Source organism: Berghia stephanieae, chromosome 7 (genome assembly GCF_034508935.2).
Source record: "Berghia stephanieae isolate SIO BIC M18660-M18661 chromosome 7, UCSD_Bste_1.3, whole genome shotgun sequence".
In the NCBI taxonomy this organism is placed as follows: Eukaryota; Metazoa; Mollusca; class Gastropoda; order Nudibranchia; family Aeolidiidae; genus Berghia; species Berghia stephanieae.
In genome coordinates this window covers 53,547,226-53,573,044 of record NC_088366.1, presented here as the reverse complement: position 1 = coordinate 53,573,044, position 25,819 = coordinate 53,547,226, and the positions used below count along the sequence as shown (strand labels likewise).

Genomic DNA, 25,819 nt, shown 5'->3' with positions numbered 1-25,819 from the left:
AGACAATGACAGGAAACAATTAGAAAACGGGTATGGGGGATAGAAGACACAGCATGTACCTCCCTGCCCACTATGGGAGGTCAGGATCCCCACCCAACATATTTGATTTACAACAGCTTACATCCGTGTCTGCCCATATACAATTCCATCTTTTTTGTCATCACAATATTATGTACATATAATATTATCAAATTTTTAAAAACTGTACCGTTGATAGCAATGTTTTGATAGTCTCTGTGGTTGCATCTGTTCCTGTCAACCATTCGGTTATAAATAGAATCAATGGGGCCTTGAATTACACTCGTCCAGTTGTTTGTGCCGTGACCTGAAAACAAAACACAACGTGAAACGCCCTGTCTGTTCTAAATCCTTCCTCCAATCACAGATAGTGATTTGAAATGATTGATCATTTTTGAAGGTTTCCCCAGTATAATAAGATTTTTAAAGATTTTATGACATTCTTTATTATAAAATCAAATTCTTTGAATAGCAGTAAATTTACAGACCTGCCTTCATGAAATGTTAAAACAAATTAGTCCTTCAGAGCCATTAGGAACATGGAGCCGGAGTTTAACCCGGCTTCTTTAGCGTGAAATTGACAATAGCAAATGCTTGCTATCCTTTGGATAGGACACTAGTCTATAACAAAGTACTTCCACCAAATCTAACAGATTCAGCTATCCATTTACTGCTAGTTGGACCGGGGGTCAGAAAAAAATCTCGACTACACCCGTGATCGATCTCGGTTCATTTATGTGAGAAGCGAGTGCTCTACCAACTGAGCTATCTGGACCCCCAATACTAACTAAACACGACAAATATTGCTTTGCATCAAAGAAGAACGTGTTCAGTGGGGGTTTTTTTTTTTGTCTCTTCCATAAAATTGTATCAAAAATAACTTACACAGAGAATGACAACGTCAGCTTTTTCAAGATAACATTTCCCAATTTCCCACTGCATCAAATTACGAATTCCAAACTTACCAGTGAATGAACCAAGCATGGGCCAATCAGATTCATCTTCAATAACCAGAGGTAAAGGTTTAAAAGCTTCCTACAAACCCATGGGTGATGAGATAAAACATGCAGATATATAAATTAACAAACACAAAAAAAGCCAAGCATATAACAAAGCATAAATCATGTCCATATAGAAAGGAAAAGTTATACCAACCGACCAGCCAGCTATTGCTTCTGAATTTAAGCATTATTAAGCATGTTAATGTGATGCTAAGCTGCTAGAAGCTATGGACTGTAAAAAGTAAAAAACAAAAATGAATAGAACAGCCCATGGGTGCCAGCAGAAAGAAGTGCTGAAACCTGAAACTAAAATCTCGACACTTTGCCAAACCTGAAAATGTTCCTACTGAAAATGCGGCCTAAACTTTACTCTTATTTCATCACCGTTTTTATACCATTATTAAATGATTACACAGCAAACATATTGACACAATGAGGAAATTAATTTGATTTTAAAACCAATATATAATACATAGTGAAATACTCACAGGTCATTTTACTCAAAACACCGAAACCGGAATTCCGGCATGAACCGGAAAACTGGCACCCATGGAACAGCTTCAAAAAAAGAACAAAATAGCAAAACTTTTCATTCCAAGATTTTTATACAGAGAGGACGAACTGGATATTTCTCTGTTTTTTAGTAATGCATTCATGTTTTCATTGGATTTTTAAAATATTTTTGGCTGAGGAAGGATTTTGGGTCCGAAATGCTCCGTGTTTGGTATTTTGTTCTTTTTATAAGTTATTATAATCATTTGTATTTAATACTTTAAACATGTTAATGTACAGATTAATATTTCATTTTCATTTTCTGACAGTATCTAAAATGGAACACCTCATCACAGCAGACATGCCAATCAGCTTAGACCATTGTAAATAATTTATGTAATTTCCTTAATTAAATACACCTATCAATTAATTGATTTATCAAATTCTTTTGAAAAGCCCGCTGTCCTGATACCAAAATTTACATCTAGGTATAGACAAGCCTTGTTCCACCTACTATTTCCCTGTATTGTTGATCATCTTTTCAATTTTCTGACTTTTTGTGCAGAATATCTTTAGCAAAACCTTAAAGCAACTCAAATTATGTAAAATCTTACTGGTTGGCACAGCTGTACAAAGGTGTAATTCTATTTTAAACTTCTCTTTAAAAGAGCTATTTATTAGAGACTAAACGTGTTTTATGCAAAATTAGCAAAACAAAGCAGCAAAAGGACATGGGGATTGGAGGGGGGGGGGGAGATATATTTATAAAAGCATGCTTGCACAACACAAAAAAAAAAAAGAAAAAAAAAAGGGTAACGTTCATGATGCAAATATATTAATTAATCAATAAATAAATAAATACATAAATAAATAAGTGAATAATTAAACAAAAATTATTGGAGTAAAACAGGCCAAAAAAAATAAATACAAGCAATCAAAGTCTACAAAGTAAAATGAGGAGGTTAAATTTGCATTTATTTTGTGGCTACTGTGTTAAACTATGTCAACATCTCATGTCTTGGCCCTGTTTCAACAATAATTGACATGGAATAATTTGTGTTTTTATGGGGAAAAGTTTCATGGTTGAGTAGCTGTAATCATAAGCTTTGACCAGTAGAACATAAAAGTATTTAAACAGGCTATACAAGGCTATATATATAAATTGATGAGAGAGAGAGCTGGCGAACCCTGATCTCCAACGTCCTGTCCGACATGGAACATCGGTAAAGGTAATATATAAATTGACAGGAAACTAAAGTGTAAACCCTTCCCCCATCCCTCTATCTATCTTATATCTATCTATCACAAAAAAGAAGGGCCTATAGGGCTGGATTATTTTATTCAAGTCTCCGTACTAGACGGCCTTTGGATAGGACACGAGTCTGTTGTAAAACATTGTTCAAATATTGTTGTTGTAAATTAGAGATCTATTAGGACCAGCCTATACATTGGGATTACAATAATACTCTAGGCATTTAAAAAGTCATTGTATGCAGACCTGCTTACTACGACTACTACGGGAATTTCGTAGAAATAAGAATTTTTGGGTCCTAATTGACAATTATATAAAGATCTTTAATTCAATAAACCTCTTTAACTCACTCAACCCTAGAGAGTTTTGCTACTTTTCAAAATTGAAAAAAAAAATGTATAAAAGATGAGCATGTACAGAGATAGTTTTATTCAACAACCATTAACATGTAAAAACTAAAAACATTAGCTTTGATACTACACCTATAATTTGTCTCAGAAAAATGTAAAAAATAGGTATGGGGTAAAAGTAACCTGGGTAAACTATGGATATAGACAGTGTTAGGGTTGAGTGAGTTAATAAAACGAAGTTTTGGGGCCAGGGCTAATATATAAAGGAGTTCGAACTATATCTAATGTATTTAAACACACAATTGGTCATTATTAATGGTAGTTGAAATATCTACTATGTTATTTCAGCTGAAAACTACGAATTTTTCCAATTCCAAGTAGGCAGGTCTGTAAAATTATGTCAGATTCTGTCTATATCTCCCAGCTTACAGCTCTGATTGATATGAAATATCTTTCTTCCTTAGGTTTAACCTCATCAGAAAGCAAGTATAAAAGCCATGCGCACTGACTAAAGGCAGTAAAAAGAAAATAATAATAACAATAATAATAACAATAACAATAATAATAGTAAAAATAATAATAATAATAATAATAATAATAATAATAATAATAATAATAATAATAATAATAATAATAATAATAATAATAATATAGTAATAATAATAACAATAATAATAATAATAATAAAAATAATAATAATAATAATAATAATAATAATAATAATAATAATAATAATAATAATAATAATAATAATAATAATAATAATAATAATAATAATAATAATAATAATAATAAAAATAAAAAACACCACCAGCATGGAAATAATTATGCGAAGTGCATAGTAGACAAACTAGCTGGAAATGGAATGTTACCACAGAGATCTTTGTAGCGTCAATCCAGTTGGGGGGAAGCTGAAATGAGCACTGATAGAATCTCCCAGAGTTGCGACACCTCGTGGGTGAGAGTGGCTACACAGTTCTTCTTCGTAGGACTTCTTTGTTTCTTTGTCAATTCCCTGGAAAATTATCAATAAATGATTTATTTGAGAAGATTTAACAAGATTTCCTTTTCTTTAATACTGACCCTGCAATAAACAGGGTTGCCAATTCAGTGTTTTTTTGGGGGTTTTTTTTTGTCTCTTCCATAAAATTGTGTCAAAAATAACTGACACAGAGAATGACAACATCAGCTTTTTTTTTTACTAAATTTACTAAATGTTTACACAAAAACATAGACCGACACCTGTCCAAGCGCTTAATTCCAGTTTTTAAAAAAAACAAAAAACATGATGTACTTCCTTTTTTCAGGTTAGCAGATGTTTGGAAAATGTACTGATGGTTTTATAGCATACTGACTTGAATCAATAAAAAATCTGAATACTGAATACTTCTGGGATGAAATACAGATCTTGAGAGAAAACATCTGCATTAACACAAAATGCATGATCATATTGATTATTACCCCTATTAAATTTTTTTTTTTAAATTGAGGTTTTATATAGCGCAATATCAACTCAACAATAATTGCCTATTTGGACAATAAAGATTATTAGTATTATTATTATTATTATTATTAAAACATGCTCAAAGCGCTTCACAAAGGGCCCCTGACCAACAGCAACACGAGACATGACGCCTGTAAGGCGATATTACAATTTATTTAGACAGAGACAACACTGTTAACAGCCAGGTACTCACTTTACACCTAAGTACGGTGAGAGAAAGTGGGTAAAGAGCCTTTTTCAAGGATTCAACTATGCGCCCAGTGAGACTCGAACCCAAGACCTTCAGACCCGAAAGTGAGTGTCATACCACATGCGCGGCTACGTGGTCTTGTGGTATGACACTCGCTTTCGGATTGGAAGGTCCTGGGTTTCAGCCTTACTCGGCGCATAGTTGAGTCCTTGGAAAAGGCTCTTTACTCACATTCTCTCACCGTACTCAGGTGTAAAATGAGTACCTGGCCATTGACAGCGTTGCCTCTGTTGTAATATCACCTAACAGACGTCATGTCTGTCTTACATGTTGCATGTTGCTGTTGGTCAGGGACCCCTTGTAAAGCGCTTTGAGCACTTTTAGTGGATATTGCGCTATATAAAAGCTCAATTTAAAAAAAAAAAATTTTTATACCACAGGACAACATAGCTTCATTTTTATGAATTGTCAATTCAAAATGCTTAAATTTGATGAAAAGTCATTCGGTTTGCTGGTTGGTAATCTGTAGAAGGGAGGGAGGAGAAACAAGCAGGGATTGCTATCGACATTAACCCTCTCCTTACCAACTATAGGAAAATTGTCACATTCGTTACGACACAACGAACCCTTTTTCTTATTCAATTTTCTTTTGTACATCATAAAATTTTAAGAAATTGAACAGTGTGTTGTAGAGCATGTCAGACCTGCCAAATTGAAAACTTCAAATTTAGTAATTTTTATGTCAATTTTTAGTAATATGACAAGGAAATTAGTATTAGCAGTAGTGGCAGCAGCAGTAGTAGTAGTAATAGTAGTAATAGTAGTAGTAGTAGTAGTAGTAGTAGTAGTAGTAGTAGTAGTAGTAGTAGTAGTAGTAGTAGTAGTAGTAGTAGTAGTAGTAGTAGTAGTAGTAGTTCTTATTATTATCATCATTATATTTAAGTAATACTGAGAATTGAAAATTCGTAATTTTCCATAAAATTTAGTAAATGAAAATGGCAATGAAATTTGAAATTCGTAAAATTACGAAAAATTTGTAAGATTCGATGGCAAGAATTTTACTGCCATTGTGTTTGAGTGATAAAAAATCTATTTTTGTGTTAGTTGGGTGCGAAGTTTTGGGGAAAATCCTGAAAATGGCTGGTGAGGAGAGAGTAAAACAACGGGAAAAAAATAGATAACATGGTTCATCATACTTTTATGGTAAGATTTAAGTTATCAGGTGCCACATTGGTAAAAGGGACGTTCAATCTATTAAAAAAAAAAAGTTGTCTTGAAAGGATAAATGGAGATTTGGAACAGGGAAAGTGTCTAAACCATAAATGGAAGACGGGGTCCCAATAACTTGAGCACTCGCTTCACACACGAAGGGACCTGGATCGATTCCAGGTGAAGTCAGGATTTTTTTCCTGACCCCCCCCCCCCCCCTTTGCTGTCAACTCTCAAGTGGACTGTCAAGTGATTGGATGACTGGGATTGTTAGGTCAGGTGGAAAGTACTTTGCAATAGACTTACAACATCTTATCCAAAGGGTAGCAAGCAATTGCTACTAACCATTTAACGTTTTCTAAACCATGTGCGGCTATGTGGTCTAGTGGTATGACACTCGCTTTCGGATCGGAAGGTCCTGGGTTCGAGCCTCGCGCTCGGCGCATAGTTGAGTCCTTGGAAAAGGCTCTTTACTCACACTCACCGTACTTAGGTGTAAAATGAGTACCTGGCCATTAACAGCGTTGTCTTTGTCCGAAAAATTGCAATATCGCCTAACAGGCGTCATGTCCTGTCCTACATGTTAAATGTTGCTGTTGACCAGGGACCCCTTGTAAAGCGCTTAGAGCACATTTAGTGGATATTGCGCTATATAAAAGCTCAAAACCATAAATGAAGGACGTTAGGGAATAAGGAATGGGATAATGAAATGAATGGATAAATAAACCACTCCATCAAGCCGTACTTACATAAATTCCATTGCAGTTTGTATCAAACAGGATGTCCTTATCTTGAGGTCTGGGCATAAAATTAAAAAAAAAAAGAAACAAACAAAATTGAAACTATATAAAACTGTGTCTTTACATCTCTCTCATCACCCCCCCCCCCCCCCCCCCCCCTCCTTCCTTCTATCTTTAAAAAAATTCTAAATCAAATAAGATAAAACTGAAGTTAGAAATAACAAATTAACTTGTATTCTGTCAGGCTGATTAAAAATGCATTTTACGGCCAAAAATAAAGAACTTGACGTTATTTAATAGTAACTTTTACTCTAAAATCGCACATTTCTGGTAACTTTTACTTTCAAGTCTCACATTTCTGGTAACTTTTACTTTCAAGTCTCACATTTCTGGTAAATTTTACACATTTCTGGTAACTATAAATTCCTTTTCAATTAAGTTTTTGAAACAGCTTATGGCTATTTTTTTTTTTTAAACATCGACATAGATTCTAATATAACCTCTAGCAAGATTTTTTTTAAAACAATTTTTGGAGACAGATACTGTTTTAAACAAAGATCTGAAAAATAAAAAAAAATTTTTTCATATTTTAAAAAATTTCGCTTTTATACAGCGCAATATCCACCAAACGCGCTCAAAGCGCTTTACAAGGTTCCCTGGCCAACAGCAACATTTAACACGAATGACGGGACATGACGCCTGCTAGGCGATATTATAATTGTTTTCGGACAGAGACAACGCTGTTAATGGCCAGGTACTCTTTTTACACCTGAGTACGGTGACAGAATGCGAGTAAAGAGGCTTCTCCAGGGACTCAACTATGCACTGAGCAAGGCTCAAACCCAGGACCCTCCGATCCGAAAGCGAGTGTCATACCACTAGACCACATAGCCGCACAAGTATTTATACATACATGGCCCCTGGATGGACACTATTGATGACATCAGAGCAATCTTTTCCTCTCCAAGCTGAACCACGGTATGTCTGAAAAATATGAAACCCCAATATATTTTGTTTACGATTTTAAAATAATATTAGTTTAATGTATACCAGACCTACCAACCGTTCACATTCCAAAAGTGGAGTCAGAAAGTCAGAAAATAGGAATTTGAGACAAAAAATAGGAATTTGTCACCAAATGGATAATTCCCAATCAAAATGACCACAAGCTTTGCCACCAAACACACAAAGATAGTGTTCTGACACAGCTGGCAAATTGCATATCAATTATTGTGTTAGGAAATGGAATGGTGAAGGGGAGGAATGCTATTCATTTTCCTACTTAGCTCCCTTTCCGCAAGCATAAAAAAATATGACCTCTTCCTCCATTTTTTTTCTACTTACCATTATCATCATTTTTGAAAATCGGAATTTTAGAGACAATGGCGAAATAGTGGAAAGGAAGAGTGAAAATAAGAATGATTCCGTCAAAAGCGGCAAGGTTGGCAGGTATGTGTATACACTCCCATCAAATGTCACAAATGACATCCTGTTTTGTCACAGTAACAAAAATATCGCCTGAGCGGTAACTTAGTTCAAGTGATGACCCGAGGTTGATCCGGGGTCACGGCTGCCAAATTACGGGGAATCCCCTAGTGAGTTCAGTTACTGTGATATCGGGTGATACCAGTCGATTTATGTTCACTTTCATCTCATTGTTATCGCTTCACAATGAGCTTACACACAAATTTCTTTATTCTGTAATATTTATCAAGAATATCCTCTTTCCATTCATATGTATTTTATGCCAGTGCTGCCAGTGCTGTATATAATGATCGTGATATTTCTATCCTAAATAGACTGTTTTTCTGTGATTTAAAATGCATTACTTTTTCCAATAAAAAATTCAATTCTTCAAACAGAAACATAGAACAACGTTTAGTCTTCCACAATTAGAATCTATTATAATTGAACTATAAGTTGCTAAAATTCCATCTGTGCGTCAACAAAATTGAATTTATTATGATTTTTAAAATTTCATTTAGTCATGGAGGACACTCAAGAAATTCATGATGAAACCAGAATTTTGGCATCACTGTTTCAGTAACAAATCTGTTAAGTATCACGGGAGATAACCCGTTGCATGGTCGCCAATTTCATGGAGTGAATGACCTCTTGACCGCGGCGCAAATAGAGAACTAAAAGCTCGCCTATTCAACACTGTGGTGTAACAATCCTTTCAATGAGTCATCAGATGATGGTTAAGTGTCAACAATCAAAATGAAATATCAATGAATAGCAAAGTTTAGATGCCTAAGATAAATTTGTAATAAAAAATAAGGTATTTTCCAAACTAAATGCCATGAATTTTCCTCCCTAATCTCAATCCTTCAGCTCATAATTCAGTGCGGCTAACACTAGTATTTTTTCTTTGTCCCTGTCAGTCAAATGTGTAGGTGTAGGTTTCATGAGTTGTTTTGATGTTGAACATATAAACAATGACAGAAATCACACATTTTTAATTCTAGTATTTTACCATGTCCACATCAGCCAATTGTGGCATATTGTAAGATAAAATTGATTTTATTTTTTTTACCTGAGTGGTGTGGCTAATAGTCCTGAAAATACAATAAACCCTTTCTCAACACATAAATGTTCTTAAGATAGAAGATCATTCCCCAATCCCAAATTCAATTACAAAATACCGGTACTGCCAAAAGTTTCTGGCAAACCTTGGTTGTTTGTTTTTTGAGGGTTTTACGGCACTTGCAACACATTAAGGTCATATCAGCGCCAGTGAATAGGAAGAAAATGTGATAGAAAAAAGTACTAGAATTACAATTAAAGCAACCAAGAAAAGATAAGACAAATGGGAAATTTGTTCAAAAAGGAAACAGACGTAGATTCCAAGAGCACACTATCAAAGTACTTAGTTTGAGATCACCTAAAAGTCTCATCCAGACACAAGCAGAAGTCCCAACTAAGAGGAATACACTCAAATGTTTACAAATCATAATATATAATACGTAAACAAAACAACACTGTGCATAACAGAGAGATGATTTACAAGGAAAAAAATATCATCTCCCAAAACTCGAACTAAACATTTGACCGTCTCCCTCTCAGCCAGGGCCTGGACAAAACCAAGTAATCTCATTCCAAGACAAAGACAGAAAGCATGCTGGAAAACAGAGGGGGATAAAAGACACAGGAAGTACCTCCCTGCCTACTGTGGGAGGTAAGGAACCCCACCCAGAAACCTTGGTTAACTCACCATAGAAGGACCGAACCCGTCTTCGTCAAAATCTATCAAAGGTGTGCGATCTGAAGTTGACCTGAAAATAAAATACAGTCCAGGCAGTAACAAATTTGCTCCAATAAAATTCAGCTCTCATTTATAAAATAAAGTGAATTAATATTTTTTGGTTAAATCACACTAGCAAGCTGTAGTTAATAACTATCAATTAATTGAAGTTGCACTGTGTATTCCAATCATGCACCTGTGTCAATAGCTGTCTTAACTCTCTCCTTACCAGCCATTTTCAGAGTTTTTCCCCAAAATTTCACACCCACTCAACACAAAAATATAATTTTCTGACTGAAACAAGTACATTCTATACATAATATTGTTCAGCAAAATTAGCTGTACAACCCAGTGTCAAGTTTTTATAGCTAAGCTATAATAAAAAATAAAAATTATTGAAATTTTGCGGCGTACAAAAGAAATCAGAATGGTAAAATTGTTGGTTTCATATTAACGAATGTGACGATTTTCCTATGGTTGGTAAGGAGAGGGTTAATTCACTTTAATGTTGGATTTGCCTAGACTCTTGGGAAATTCTGGAATTTAAATGTTGATGATGGTATTTTTGGAGTATTATAAAAACAAGAAAAAAATTGGGAAAACTGAAGATCATTGAAATTGTGAATGAAGATAAACATCAGAAATTTCCCAATAAAATCTGGAGAGTTGGCAGGTCTACTGTTGATAATTCAAATTAAGAAACTAACTTTGAAGCAACAATGAGTGCTTTTTTTCAAATCTCATATGAAAATACCTACCTATTAACCCAGTTACAAATCATGCTGATGCCAGGAATATCACAGATCTTTATGCCTTTAGGGAACTAGAGGTGGATAAAAGTTAAACACAATTTACCATAGAAGCAGATGTGTACATTAAAATTTTTGAAAAATAATAATCAGGGTTGCCAATTCAAACATTTACTGAACGTTTACACAAACACATTGACCAACCTCTTTCCGAGTGCTGAACTCCAGTAAAGAGACTTTATGTACTAACTTATTACTGTTCACCAATGATTGGAAAATATACTGAGGGTTTATAATATACTAAATTCTGTAAATATATCGAAAATTTGCAAGAATAAATAATAAATTTAAGACCCGTTAAAAGCTGGAGTTATTATCCCAGTTTCTATTGTGGTAATTTCTTGCTACCCTCTAGATAGATTCCAGACTATCACAAAGTACTTTTTACCATATCCAACAAAATTCAAGTTACTCAACCCTGCTGCAGTCCGCAAACAAAATATTATTTCCTTTTCTTACATTTTTGGAGGAAAAAATGAAATATAACAACCTGCTAAGTATGATTTCAATGAGAGACAAATGAGCTATGAACCGAACAATTGGAACTCTCCAATAATAGTGACTAAGCTTTGTCACATCATATCATGCTGCTATGCAATGGGTTAGTTAGGCCGAATGACCTTTTAATAACATGCGTATTTAAATTTAATCATAAATAATTATAATATTGGGAATTGATTATTTCTCTATTATTATTATTATTTTGAATCTGTCTAGGGCGGTAAATAATGATGCTTTAAAAAAATAATAATAAATAAATAAATAATGAAAATAATGAAAATAATGATAATAATAATAATAATAATAATAATAATAATAATAATAATAATAATAATAATAATAATAATAATAATAATAATAATAATAATAATAATAAATAATGGTTTTAAGTCATAAATAAATTAAAAAACAATTTTCTTGATAAATATTGTAGTCGAAAAATAAATCTTTACTCTTTCTTAATAAGAGGAAAAGAGCACAAGGGAGGTTATCTTATTCTTAACAAAATTATCTAATCACTGAATTACATCTCTTTAAACTGTACATATCGTTTTGTATTTCATTGATAATTTTGTCACTACCGTTGAACTTGATTCCCAGCACTAAAAAAATAAAAAGGTTATTTATAGTAAATATAAAAGAAGCTTTTACTACTATGTCACAAAGAAGAGGAAGAAGAAGAAAGAGAGGAAGAAGAAGAAGAAGAAGAAGAAGAAGAAGAAGAAGAAGAAGAAGAAGAAGAAGAAGAAGAAGAAGAAGAAGAAGAAGAAGAAGAAGAAGAAGAAGAAGAAGAAGAAGTAGAAGATGAATATACACTATTTACTAACACATGCGTGTCACAAGTATACACACCCACCCATGCATACAACATTAAATAATTGATATACAATTACTTTATAAAAATCTACTTATACATCTATGCCTCTCACTTAAATACACTGAATCTTAGTATTAAAAATGGTAAAACTCACTTTTTTCAAGTGCGGTGCAATGAGAGCCTTGGCTTTAGCAACTTTGAGTTCAAAGGGTAACTGAAAATAGTAAGGTTTTTCAAATCAATAGGGTTGAAATGCTGACATCTTTGTAACGGTTTGGCGAGGGGGGGGGGGGGGGGTGCTAACAACAAAGTATGGAAAAAACACAAATTTCTGACCACTCAAAAACACCCACACATAAATTACAATTTTTAAATATTGAATACACCAACTAATATCTGGTTTTAAAGTGATAAATTTTATGTCTTTGTTATTGGATGAATGAGGGTTTTGAGCCCGAAACATCCCAAGTTTTGTACTTAATTCTTATTTTTAAGCTGTTATTTTCATTATTATTTTTTTCTAACTCTTTAACCAATATCAGGACAATATCAAAGACAACGAAACCATTCCAGACTGTATTGATATATAATCTTATAGCACACTCTACTGCATGTTTAATTGTCTGTTTATGTTTTTAAGGGTTTTACAGCGCTTGCAACACATTAAGGTCATATCAGCGCCAGTAAAAAGGAAGAAAATGGGATAGTAAAAAGTTCTAGAATTACAATTAAAGCACTAAAGAAAAGGTAAGACAAAGGGGAATTGGTTCAAATAGGAAACAGAAGTAGATTCCAAAAGTACACTATCGAAGTACTTAGTTTGAGATCACCTAAAAGTCTCATCCAGACACAAGCACAGGTCTCTGCTAAGAGGAATACACTCAAATGTTTAGAAATCATATAATATAATATGCAAACAAAACATAATACAATGCATAACAGAGAGATGATTTTACATGAAAGAAATATAATCTCCCAAAACTGTAACTATAAATTCGACTGTTTCCCTCCCAGCCAAGGAACTCTGGTCAGGGTCAGGGCAAAACTGAGTAATCTCATTCCAAGACAATGACAGGAAACAATTGGAAAAAGGGTATGGAGGGAATAGAAGACACAGCATGTACCTCCCTGCCCACTATGGGAGGTAAGGATCCCCACCCAGTTTAATTGTCTCATTACCTTTGATGTTTCCAAAGGAGGAGTAATCGTTCTGCAGACAGAGGCACCTGGATCTGTGTGACAGAAATTGAGGGCATGACAGACAACATCTGGGCCGTTTTTGTGGGCGATTCTGGAAAGATGTCAAGGAATATCATTTTAATTTTAATGCGAGCAATGTCATTTGGCAATGTATAATGTTATCAAGTTCAAATTCATTGTAATATAAACCTTTTCTGGCCAATAATCACAATATTTAGCGAATAAACAGTTGATGAACTTGCTCAAAGACAATTTGAAAAAAAAACTAATAATTATAATTTTTTACAGAAATTATATCACAACATTTTTTAACATGTCAATATATATAAATATACTGTACTGTATCAAATAGATGGGGCCGATTATCTTTTTTTTTCCCAGAATTTTTGCACCCCCTCCCCCCATCTCTTTCTCTATATCAAATTTCAGTTCACGAAATAAGCCAACGAAAATAATTTGCTGTTATTTTACTAATATATCTAATTGAAAGATAACCATATTATATATACATATATATCACATCCCATCTCCCCTACATTAGAAAATGCCCAAAATGTGCACCTGCACCCCTTTCTAATGATTGGCCAAAGTGCAAAACCCCGCTTCCACTGAAGTCTTGCCAAAGTGCAAAACCCCGCTTCCACTGAAGTCTTGCCAAAGTGCAAAACCCCGCTTCCACTGAAGTCTTGCCAAAGTGCAAAACACCGCTTCCATTTGACACACTAGAGTAGCAGACCTGCCAACCTTCCCAGAATAAAAAGTGTATTCTATGACCCTAAAAAGTGTATTTTTTAGCAAAAAAGTGTATTTTGTCCGAACATATTATGGAAAAAAAAAGTGTGCACTATACAAAAATGTATTTAAAAACTAACACCAAAACCAAAACCAAAACAGTTGGTGTACAACACTTGTGTATCATTGCATCAAATGTATCAACAACATTCACATAAAAAAAAAAAATCGTACTTTGGAATTGTATCCGCATATTTGGGTCCAAAAATCGTACTGGTTGGCAGGTCTGGAGTAGGCTCAATCAATACTACTGTTAATGCGGTAGGTATAAAAAACATCACTCATCAATCCTATGATAGGCATTGACCATTAACATCAATACTTAAAAGTAGAAAACGGTAAGGGCTGCCTGAAGATTCAGGTCAGATACTCCGCTTGCGGAGACTCTGTCGGGAAGATGATGAATTTGCGCTTCAACGTGATCGCATGCTCGATTTTTTTAGGGCACGGGAATATCCCGAAAGGATTTTGCTTAAGGCTGTCCGGAAAGCCAGCCTCGTGTCGAGAGAAGCAGCAATGAGGCCTCGCAATGCCAGGAAGCAGGAGACACAGCGTCCCATTTTAGTCCTCACGCATCACCCCCATGCCAATCAAGTGAGGAACATCCTATTGCAGAACTATGGGATCCTCCAGGCGGGCGAAGACACCCACAGAGTTTTCTCAGAACCCCCGTTGGTAGCATATCGACGGGATCGTAACCTGAGGGATCTCCTTGTCAGAAGCCGCCTGGAACCCATACCCAGGGATGGACCTAAAGCCAGATCGTGTATGCGACCCCGATGCAAGACTTGTGGGCGTACGACAGAGGCAGCTTTCCAGACACGATTTGGGACATCATGCGGCCGTTTACTTGCACTGACCGTAATCTAGTCTATGCGATTACGTCCTCCCTGTGTGGGATTGCTTACGTTGGTGAGACCGGAAAGAGGCTGGGTGACAGATTCGTGCAGCACTTGCGTGACATATCGAACTGTGCAGACACTTCAATCTGCCGGACCACTGCGATGTACAGTGTGTGCGTGCTTAGTTTTTGCCATTCTGACACTTCCGCCCGTCGACGTAGGGAAACCACCATTGAGTACAGACCATACAAGTTATTTTTCATTATATTTTATTTGTTTTCTACGTTTATTTGTGTATTGTTGTGCTGACGAAGGGTTTGTACCCGAAACGTCCATTGTCTGTTTTGTTCCCATACGAAGCCTTTCCATTTTCACTCTTTCGTTAACATCAATACTTACAGTTTAATCAAAGAAGGCCCCAAATACTCAAGTGCTTCTTTACAAGGAAAATGAGCCTCTTCAGGGAGGATATCACACAGTCCTTCCACAGTTTTAACAACTGTGCTATTCTTGAACTCGACTAGCTGTTCCACCAAAACAAGCAAGGCAGAGCATACTGGAATAAATTGAAATTAAAAATATAATTTCAATGCACAGATCCAGAAAGCTTTTCTAAGAGAGAAAAACATCCCTTTGATAGTTTAAAATTTTATTCAAAACAAAAATAAATAAATACTACAAATAAACGAAACCGATCTACTTAATCAAAATCAGCTGTGTCCCTCCTATTTACTAATATTAAACTATTTTGAAGAATGTCACTATGGTTATTGAGCAGATCAAATTTTTTTTTAACTTGAGCTTTTTAATAGCACTAAATGTACTCAAAGAGATCCCTTAGCCAACAGCAATACTTAACATGTAGGACGAGACATGATGCCTGTTAGGCAATAATACAATTTTTTCCCGGACAGAGACACCACTGTTAACAGCCAGGTACTCATGTTAAACCTGAGTACAGAGAAAGAATGTAAGGAAAGAGTCTCTTCAAAGGACCCAACAATACGCCATTTGGGAGTCAACCTGGGACCTTCTGATCCAAAGGCGAGTGTCATACCACTAGACCACATAGTCGCAAAAGGCCAAATTGAAAATTGAAAAACAAAAAGGCATGTACCCATCACATCAAACACTTACCCATACAGCTCGTGCCTCCATTCCTTCCTCTGGAAAGGTCAAGTTTTGCTGCGACAAAGCCAGCCGACAAAACCAAAATCATAAATCCAAACAGCTTCATGTTTGATTACAGCTACAGTCTATCAGTCGGGCTATGAAGATTTAGCAAACAGGTCTGTGAATTAAAAGGGGAAAAACTGAAGACAATGAGTACAAACAAATATCAAGAAGAAATTCAACATCTAAATAAATGGTTTTTGAGGTCTCCCTTTTCTTTTCTTTGCTTTAAAAAAACACTAAAACACCAATCTGCAAATTCAAACATTTTCAAGTATTCGTTTGCACCCTGGACCATCAAAGATTGGAACGATCTTCCCGAATCATGTGTGAACACAACAGATTTAGAAACCTTCAAGTGAAGATTATCAAACTATTTCAGCACAAACATTAACAATGGCTGCCACATTCAACAAATCTCTCCACCCTCGAAAACAAATACTCAGAATTGAGTCAACTTCGAGTTACATTCAGATTCAGATTCCATGTCTGTGGCATCTCATTAAATAAATGAAGATTTAGCAAACAGATCTGTAAATTGAAAAGGGAAAGACAGATTAATTCATGTTTAAGATAGATATGATGGGGAAACAAAAGATGAAAACAATTACATATCACGAAGTAACTCCTTATATATACAGGATTATGAAGTCATCTTCTTCTCTGTTGCTTTCCACAATGTCTGTTGCATCTCTTTAAGTGTGTATAATTATAGTGTGTAAGTATTCCATCTCCCTGTGGATAATTCACAGCATTCAGGCTGAAACATTCCATCTTTGACAAAGTCAGTATTGAATTGATATTTATTCTACGCATGATTAAATGTAATTCTAACTGATTTCAATTTGTGGAATCTGCTCTACCTCGAAATAATATCGATTAGAGGCTGGGAGGCAGTTGGGGGGTGGGGGTGTGTGAAAGAGGAGCAAGTTCTTTAAGTCCTTTTGAGTCTGCTTTTTGTTTGTTTTTGTTTTTTACCGAAATAAGCTAACTTGTATTTTCCTTCAAAATCTACGGATCAAACCGAGTCCATATCAAAGAGTTTACATGCCTACTACTGCTACAGAGACATACATGCCATGAAGTCAATCAACACTGTAATCACAATGAAAACTTTATATCCCTCATGACACAAATATAGGTCAAAGTTCAATCGTATTGAAAATATTTAGCAGATGAAAATTACAATAATAACATATAATATATGCGAAATCTACAGTAAACTTATCATCATATTGTAAACAATATATAGTCTAAAACAAATAAGCAAGTATAAGAAAATAGAACAATGGAACTTTATATTCATAATCAAATCGCTAAAAATAGCAAAATCAGCTTCAGGTTAAATCGGATGTTGGCCTGTGATATTGCAATACCAAACTCAAAAATTCATCAGCATAGAATCATTATCACTATCAGTGTAAATAACAGAGAGATGACCGATGCATTATCCGAGATAAGGTGACTTTACGGCAAATCTGTTGCATAAGTAGGTGATAAAGGACAAAATTTGACACCACATTTAACATTTTCCAATCCAACCACACGTGTCTATTCTACACATGCTGAGGTGAGGTCATGTGTAGAAAAATTGAGCTGAGGTAAAACTTGATTACAAAAGTATTCCTTAAGAGCCATTAGGCCCATGGAGCCAGAGTTTATCACAGTTCCCATAGAGTGAAACGGAAAATAGCTATTGCTTGCTACCATTTGGATAGGATGCTAGTCTATTGCAAAATACTTTCCACCAGATCTAACAGACCCAGCTACCCAATCACTGCTGGGTGGACAGGGGGGTTAGAAAAAAAATCTCGATGGCACCTGGGATTGATCTCACTCCCTTTGATTGTGAAGCGAGTACTCTACCAACTGAACTATCAGGACCCCCACACTTAATTACAAACATAACTTTAACTGTAGAGCAGTTAAGTTTCATTTTTTTTCATAGCAAGACTTTAATCATTATAACGTGCTTTTGTTTAAAATTATTTTTTCTAATAAGAAAAGAAAAGAAAATCTTATGAAATAAAAATAAGAAAAGAAAGAAAATCCCTGTACACATGTTTTCATTTCAATGTGCAAATTAACCTTTAAGGTCTATTCCACGAAGTGACTGATATAAATAAAATTCAGTGCCAGTATAGAACCCAAAATTGAGTAATTTGATAGTTGTTAAGTTTCTTCCTCGAAGAAAGAAAAATAAGATGCCAAGAGCGGGGCTCCATCCTTATCACATCAGCCATTTCCTCGGGAGAATTCTCTGTGTACTTTAATATACTTCCATTATTTCCTCCAGTCACCCGTCATTGCCTGGTCCCAAGGCCAGGATGAGAAATTGGGGAGGGTTGTGCATTGGGCCAGCAACCCAACATGTAAAAAACACCACGCTACAGAAACACCAAGAAGAACTAAAAAAGACAACATATTTCGGGCGAGCCAGATTCAACCTAAATGACGAACAGAGATGAAAGCATTGTTGGCACCTTATGTTCCACCAAGAACCAAGAAGATAAGTAAGTAATTTCCTCCAATACAAGTTTACTTTTATTTATATTATTCCTTTTTTTTTTTTGCACTGACATTCTTACAATATCTGTCATCACTTGCTGCCAGGTGCTCATTCACAACTGATTTCAAAGTGGAGTGATTGTGTAAAGTAGTTTTTATACCCAAAAAAATTCAACTTCAAGGTCAGAGTTTGACAAGAATGACAAGTACGGCTGGTTGAGTTACAACCTATTCCTACTGTGTTGAGTTACAGCCCAACTCTTACTGTTTAAAACTGAATCAAATGTAAAAGTTGACCCTATAGCCATTTTGTGAAGGGTAGTTAAAATGTAAAAGGCAATCTCTCCTAAAACAAAAGGAAAGGATGTCTCTATTTCATTTTATCTAGTAAAAGTTGCTGTTTAAGGCTGATCATTAGACTTAGACCGCCTGCAATAATTAAGTGACATAACTGATGCACCTTTGTGGTCTAGTGGTATGTGAGGATATCCTGCTATATGAATGAGAAAGCTAGACCTTGATGGCATAAACTACTTAAAGAATCCAGACATTGGAAAGCATGTGCTTGAAGAGACCTTGAAATTTCATGGAAAGTCTGTAAGATCACCGAGTATGTACACGCTCAAATTGAACACTAGGCAGGTTCCCAAGAACAATTGTTTGTGATTATCAAAAAAAAAAGGAAATTGCCATGGTTTTGCCATTTGATCTGCCGTTCTAGTCTACCAAAAATAATTATGCAAGGACCCTTACAAGGAAGCAGGAAAAGGAGACAAACAAAATGCTGGCTGGACAACACCAAGGATTGGAAAAATGTTTAGATAGCCCAACCCTGATAAGGAAAGCAGAGGACAAGTTAGCAAAGACCGGCTGACGAAGCTGCACTCGAGTCTCCTCTATTATTGTTACCCTCAGGAGAATACAGTGAGGTGAGGTGACAGCTCAATGATATAGCACATGCCTCACAATTAAATGCACCATTATTAATCCTGGATGTAGTATGGATTTTTTCTAAGCTCCTGTCCACATAGCAGTAATTGGATAGCTGAGTTTGTTAGATCTGACAGAAAGTACTTTGCAATAGAGTAACCTGAGATCCAAATGGTAGCAAGCAATTGTTACTGCTAACTTACGCTACTGAGACTGGGAGAAAACCCAGCTCTATGAAGACTACATAATGCCTATCAAAATAAGTTGAAATGAAAACTAGATAATAAATCTCCTGATGGTCAGTCAGAGGAATCACTATTTTTTATGGCAATGTACTCATAGCTCTATAACTTTATTATGTTCAACGCTTTACGGGGTTTAAGTTTACTTTGACACATCATATTTTACCATTGTTCCCAAAATAGCAGCGAAAGGACTCAGTTTCTGCTCTTTTAGTGAAAATGGTTAGGGCATGCAACGATAAATGAGAAGAGAAAAAAATCTACGCCTTTCAAATTCAATGTTGCATTTTAAGTTGCTTGTACTCGACATTCCATGATGGATTATGAGAAGAAAAAAAATTTAAGCCTTTCAATGTTGCATTTTAAAGTTGCTTGTACCAGACAGTCCATGATGGAATAATCCATTAAACAAATGTCTGATATTAACATGAAGAATCATTCAAGTTCTACAAGTGAGCAAATGGCGGTTTTCTTAGGGGGGAAAATGTGCTGGAATAAACAGCTAAAATTAAAATACAGGTCCTCCCTTGGCCTTGGGTCGCAATGTAATACCAAACTCAACTCAAACTCAAACTCTGCATATATCTCCTCACCCGCACAGATAAAACAGTAACAGTAACAGTAAAAGTAAAAAATTTAGTACAGCAAACATTAAGATTTAATTTTTGTTTGTTAAAATTGAAATTATTAATTTTTAAAATATAGTATACGTTAAGTAAATCAATCAATCACAATCAATAAAAGATTGAATGAGAATGTGGCTACATTTTTAAGACTAAGACTAAGACTATCAATGACTTTCACGATAAAGCTGTACCTCTATTTTTCACTGTCTTCCCTATTTCATACTGATATCAGGCTAATATTATGGTTTTATGGTTATGATGACCACGAGTGTTCTTAATGGCCTATGACTATGTGCAAGAATCCACTGTTTAAAAGTAAAAGTAAAAGTTAAAGAGTAGGTCGGTCACGGTCAGTGTGAGTCAGTACTGACTAAAAACTGCACAAATCAAGCCAAGAGAAATGCCAAAATATATTTTTTAATCCATCGTAACGTTGAATTATCACAGATTGATGTATACGAAATCTAAATCAATAAATACTCGTAAAATCTACAAACCAAAAAGCAATCAAGTCAAGACAAAGAATAGCGTGCCCCGTGTTCGCATCTCGCGGCCACACCCCGCACTGCCACTGCCCGATAGATAATCAACGTGTAACTAACTTTTACTTTTGTAAGTGCAGGCGCAGGTAAGTTAGTGTACACATTGATAATGATGACCAGGGACGGCTGGTAATAATGGGCAGGGTGGGCAAATACCAGCCTGTTTTTTCAAGTTATAAGCTGTATTACCAGGTCTGAAATAATCAAATTTAAATTAGATAATTTCAAAAGTTACTACTTAAACTTTATACTTCGTACTGAAATCAATTTGTGTGTATTTTTGATAGATTGTGAATGACCATGCACCCCGTAATGCATAAACCAGGATACGCTCCTGTTCTTTTTTATCACCCCCCCCCCCCCCTCCCCAACCACTCCACTCCGCCCACATCGTCATCTCATCGTCACGTCGCCTGACGGTGAACTAACTCCGATTTTTTCTGTCTGGCCTCTCTAGTACTAGGTCGGGCTAATTCAAATGAGCCCACCTTATTAACCAGTGAAAACTAAATAGAGATTTTGGCAAACGAACTTTTTCTTAATTATTGCATTACTTGTGCTGGTACCATTGATGTAATGACTTTGGGAATGTTCCAGTATTGAATTAAATTTATTAATTTACTAATTTTATATCAATTTAATATTAATTTGTGTTGTTTTTATATATTTGTTTATCCATTTAAAATTTTCTTTTTTTCTCGTTTTCTTTAGTGCTTCTCAAAACTCATTTATTTAAATTGTTTTCTTATTTGTTTTTTTTGTTGTTGTTGTTGTTGTTTTGGGGGTTTTTTTTTGTTTTGTTTTGTTTTTTTTTTAACAAATTAATTTGTTAGTTCTTATTTTTTTAATTCTTAAAGTAATTACCGCTGTATTTTTATTGCCAGACAAAATAATTTTGCAAAACAATGTAATTTTCTATTGTATTCCGTCTAATAAAACAAAACATTTTTATTCAAAAGTCACGACTAAATAAATATATAAAATACAACCACCATTTTGGTTTTCTCAACAATTGAATTAGTATACGAGAAATACTCTTCTGAGAAAGGAGAGAGTTGAATTCTAAGTTATAGATAGAATGCGCTTGGCCAAGGAGTTCACAACATTGCCATCCGGAAGTATAACGGACCAACACACAAACTATGTGTAACCATGAACATTTATAGTCTGGTTAATACAGTTTAGTGAGAACAACTCACAAACGCGGATGGCAAAAACAATAACAAAGGCCTGAGTGACGTCATCTGCATACTATCTATAGAGGAAATACGGAGGGTGGGCAGATTCCGTACTTGCCCGTCCTGAAGCTAATATACATACATAAGTTCGCGATGAAGAGGCGGGAAGCTCGGGGTTGGTTGGGTAAGGAGTAAAGATAACACGGTCGTTATTGTTATAGTCTAACGAATGCATGAGGAGAAATTGGTAACATTATTTTGTCTTAATTGTATTGTATGAAGTATTGGCGAAAGCCTAAGATTAAATAAACTTTGTTTTTGTCTGTCTTATTTTGACTATGGAACTGATACTGATACTTGTCATAGCAGACCTGCCTACTTGAAATAGGAAAATAAAAATCGTAGTTTTCAGGGCTAATAAATTCGTAGATATTTTAACTACCCTTTAAAAAAATGACCGGAATTTCGTCTGTTTTGATAGATATCAAATTTTTAAAAACGAGAAAAAATTATTGGAAACGTAATAATGATGGTGATGGTGGTAGTGATAGTGGTAGCGGTGGTGGTAGTAATGATGGTGGTGGTAGTAATGATGATGGTAATATTATTATTATTATTATTATTATTATTATTATTATTATTATTATTATTATTATTATTATTATTATTATTATTATTATTATTATTATTATTATTATTGTTATTATTATTATTATTATTATTATTATTATTATTATTATTATTATTATTATTATTATTATTATTATTATTATTATCATCATCATCATTATTATTATTGTTACTGTTGTTGTTGTTTATTATTATTATTATTATTATTATTATTATTATTATTATTATTATTATTATTATTATTATTATTATTATTATTATTATTATTGTACGTATTGGTGGCATTACTATTGTTGTATTTTTTTGTGGTTATTAATGGTATCAGTTTATTGTTTGGTTCCATTTACCATTTTTTTTCCACTTTCATGTATGTGGTCATCAAATTGTATGATTTATTGTCGAAAGCCTAAGATTGAATAAACTTTGTAATATTGTATGGTAACCATCATTGTCGACGACATCGTCGTTGTCATTATAATCATCATTATCATCATCATCATCATCATCATCATCATCATCATCATCATCATCATCATCATCATCATCATCTTCATCATTAACAACAACAATATTAACAACAAGTACTACAATAGCAATAAAAACAATATCAACATCATCATAAAATTTCCGTCATCGTCTCCACAACTATCATTCTAACCAACAGCACCACCAAAACCACAACCATATTTCATCCTCCTCCACCACCACCACAACCGCTACCACTATTCCAACCACTACCACCACCGGCACAATCATTCTAATCATCAAGACAGCAGTGAAATGCAATTTGAGCTCTGAATGAAACTCGGGTCATATCGCTGTTGTTGCTTCTCGATTGAAACTTTAAGGTTACTACATACTACTGAAAACTAGTGCCGCGCTGAGGACCGGTCCTTGGACCGGTCCCACGGTCTTTTAGCTGTGAACCGGGGACCGGTCCCATAGTGGAAGACCGGCGGCGGTCCTCACTTCTTATCACCTTTCAACGGTCTCGCGCCATACTACTTCCCCAGCGATTTGTTGCCTCGGTTGCCTATCTTCCACCAATCACCACCCATCCCACTTAATTAATCGCACCCACCCCCCTTTGCAATACACTAAACGACACAGACGACCATAGAGGCAGACGACCACCTCCCTCCACTTCGCAAACCGCCCTTTCGTGTGTGAGATGGGGGAACAGGAGGTGCACGCCTTGGACGATTCCATTATACGGGGTAAATTTCAAAATTTACTACACCATAATGATCGCAATGACAATGATCTATGATGAAGGCATGACCCCTCTTCTCTAATGGGTTATTGTTTGAAATGCATGTGACTACTAAAGATGTGTGTGTTTGTGTGTGTGTGTGTGTGTGTATGTGTGTGTGTCGAACCTAGCAAGTAGCAAGTCCGATTTTTTGTTTCTTTTGTCCATCTCTTGTCACCACTCCTTTCTATCGCATTGCTGTCATTTAAAATAATACAATAATATTAAAATTTCGTTTGGTGTTTTAACTAATCAAATAATATGAGTTTCATTAGTTTCTTCTTTCCAAAAAAAACCAGTTATAACGTCTGTATTTTAAAAAAGTCCAATAGAATATTTGGGGACCTCGATAGCTCAGTTGATAGAGCACTCTCTTTATACGCAAAGGGCCAGAGATCGATCCCGGGTGCAGTCGAGTTTTTTCTGAATCCCTGTCTTCTCAGCAGTGAATGGGTAGCTGGGTTTGTTAGATCTGGCGAAAAGTCACCATGGACCCCACTTATTACTTATTAACTTATTACCGCATCCACCCCCTCTTATTATAACTTCACGTCTCTCTCTTACTCTTCAATGCTCGCTGCCCTCTAATGTGTCAACGCCACGAACAACTCGATCAACTCCTTGGGCGATGCCATTATCTCTGTTAATGGGGATAAGTTTCAAATTTTATTAAATTATCGAAGTAACAATGAAGTACGGTGAGCAAATAAAGAAGGCATCACCCCTCTTCTCTAATTAGGTTACAATTTGAAATGAGTGTGACTACTCCGTGTGTTTTACTCCTGTAGACCACGGTTTTCATCGTGTAGCGGTCTTTAACGGTTCAAGAATGAACGATCCCACGGTCCCAAAGGTCAAAACGGTTCGAACTTCCAACAGTCTCTCAGGAATGTTCAATGTCGAAAAGGACCGGTCCTAGGACCGGTCCTTGCAGTTTTCATTTCCCAGGGACCGTAGGACCGTGGTCTATAAGCTTGCCAAGGACCGCCCCGCACTACCAGTAATGTAACAGAAATATTAATCACGCCGTTGAGGGATTAAAGCAAATCTTTAATTTTTCGAGTGAACGAAATGGACTTGTATTGTCAAGGTGTTGTCGCATTATGTCTCGTCGCTTTATTTTTTAGTTGTATTCTCTTTCGTGATTCATTTTTGATTACGTTTGGAATAATTAAAATCTACTGGTATTGTCATTTCATTGTGAATGTGATTATTTGTGGTTGAAATATTATTTTTTAAAGGTAAAAAAAAATAATAATTAAAAAAAATTAATTAAAAAATAAATAAATAAATAAATAAATAACTTTTAAAAAAATAAAAAGATAAATTTTAAAAAAATAAATAAAAAAAAATAAAAAATAAAATAAAAATAAATTTAAAAAAAAACAAAAAAAAACAAACAAAAACAAAAAACAAATATATATATATATATATATATATATATATATATATATATATATATATATATATATATATATATATATATATATATATATATATATATATGACCGAATCATCTTTGCCCCACCACTGTAAATAGGCTAGAACCGCCACTGATGATGACAGTAAAAATTGATAAGGGGTGACTGGCCAACAAGCATTAATATGAGCTTCGAACCTCGAAATTTAACGAGATGTTATCTGAATATGAGATGTAAAGATAGAAAGTAAAGGGGTTACCTCATCAATTTATCGCCCTCGGGTTACCTACTTGACATTTAAATCTGTCCGGTGTCCATGTGACATGTGCATCGTAAGCGTGGTTCACCTTTGGCCC

At 35.0% G+C, this 25,819-nt stretch overlaps 1 protein-coding gene across 4 annotated transcripts; it reads right to left on the bottom strand.

The window, feature by feature from the left end:
- Positions 1 to 208: 208 nt before the first annotated feature.
- Positions 209 to 25,819, bottom strand: LOC144976261 (acyloxyacyl hydrolase-like; the record flags this gene model as incomplete). Of its 4 annotated transcripts, none has more annotated exon segments than XM_078920450.1 (12): positions 209 to 325; positions 984 to 1,053; positions 3,986 to 4,128; positions 6,766 to 6,814; positions 7,670 to 7,740; positions 9,971 to 10,031; positions 10,759 to 10,823; positions 12,282 to 12,341; positions 13,307 to 13,418; positions 15,361 to 15,517; positions 16,099 to 16,252; positions 25,754 to 25,819. In XM_078920450.1, coding segments are annotated over 11 exon segments (918 nt in total). In that variant the 5' UTR covers positions 16,199 to 16,252; positions 25,754 to 25,819.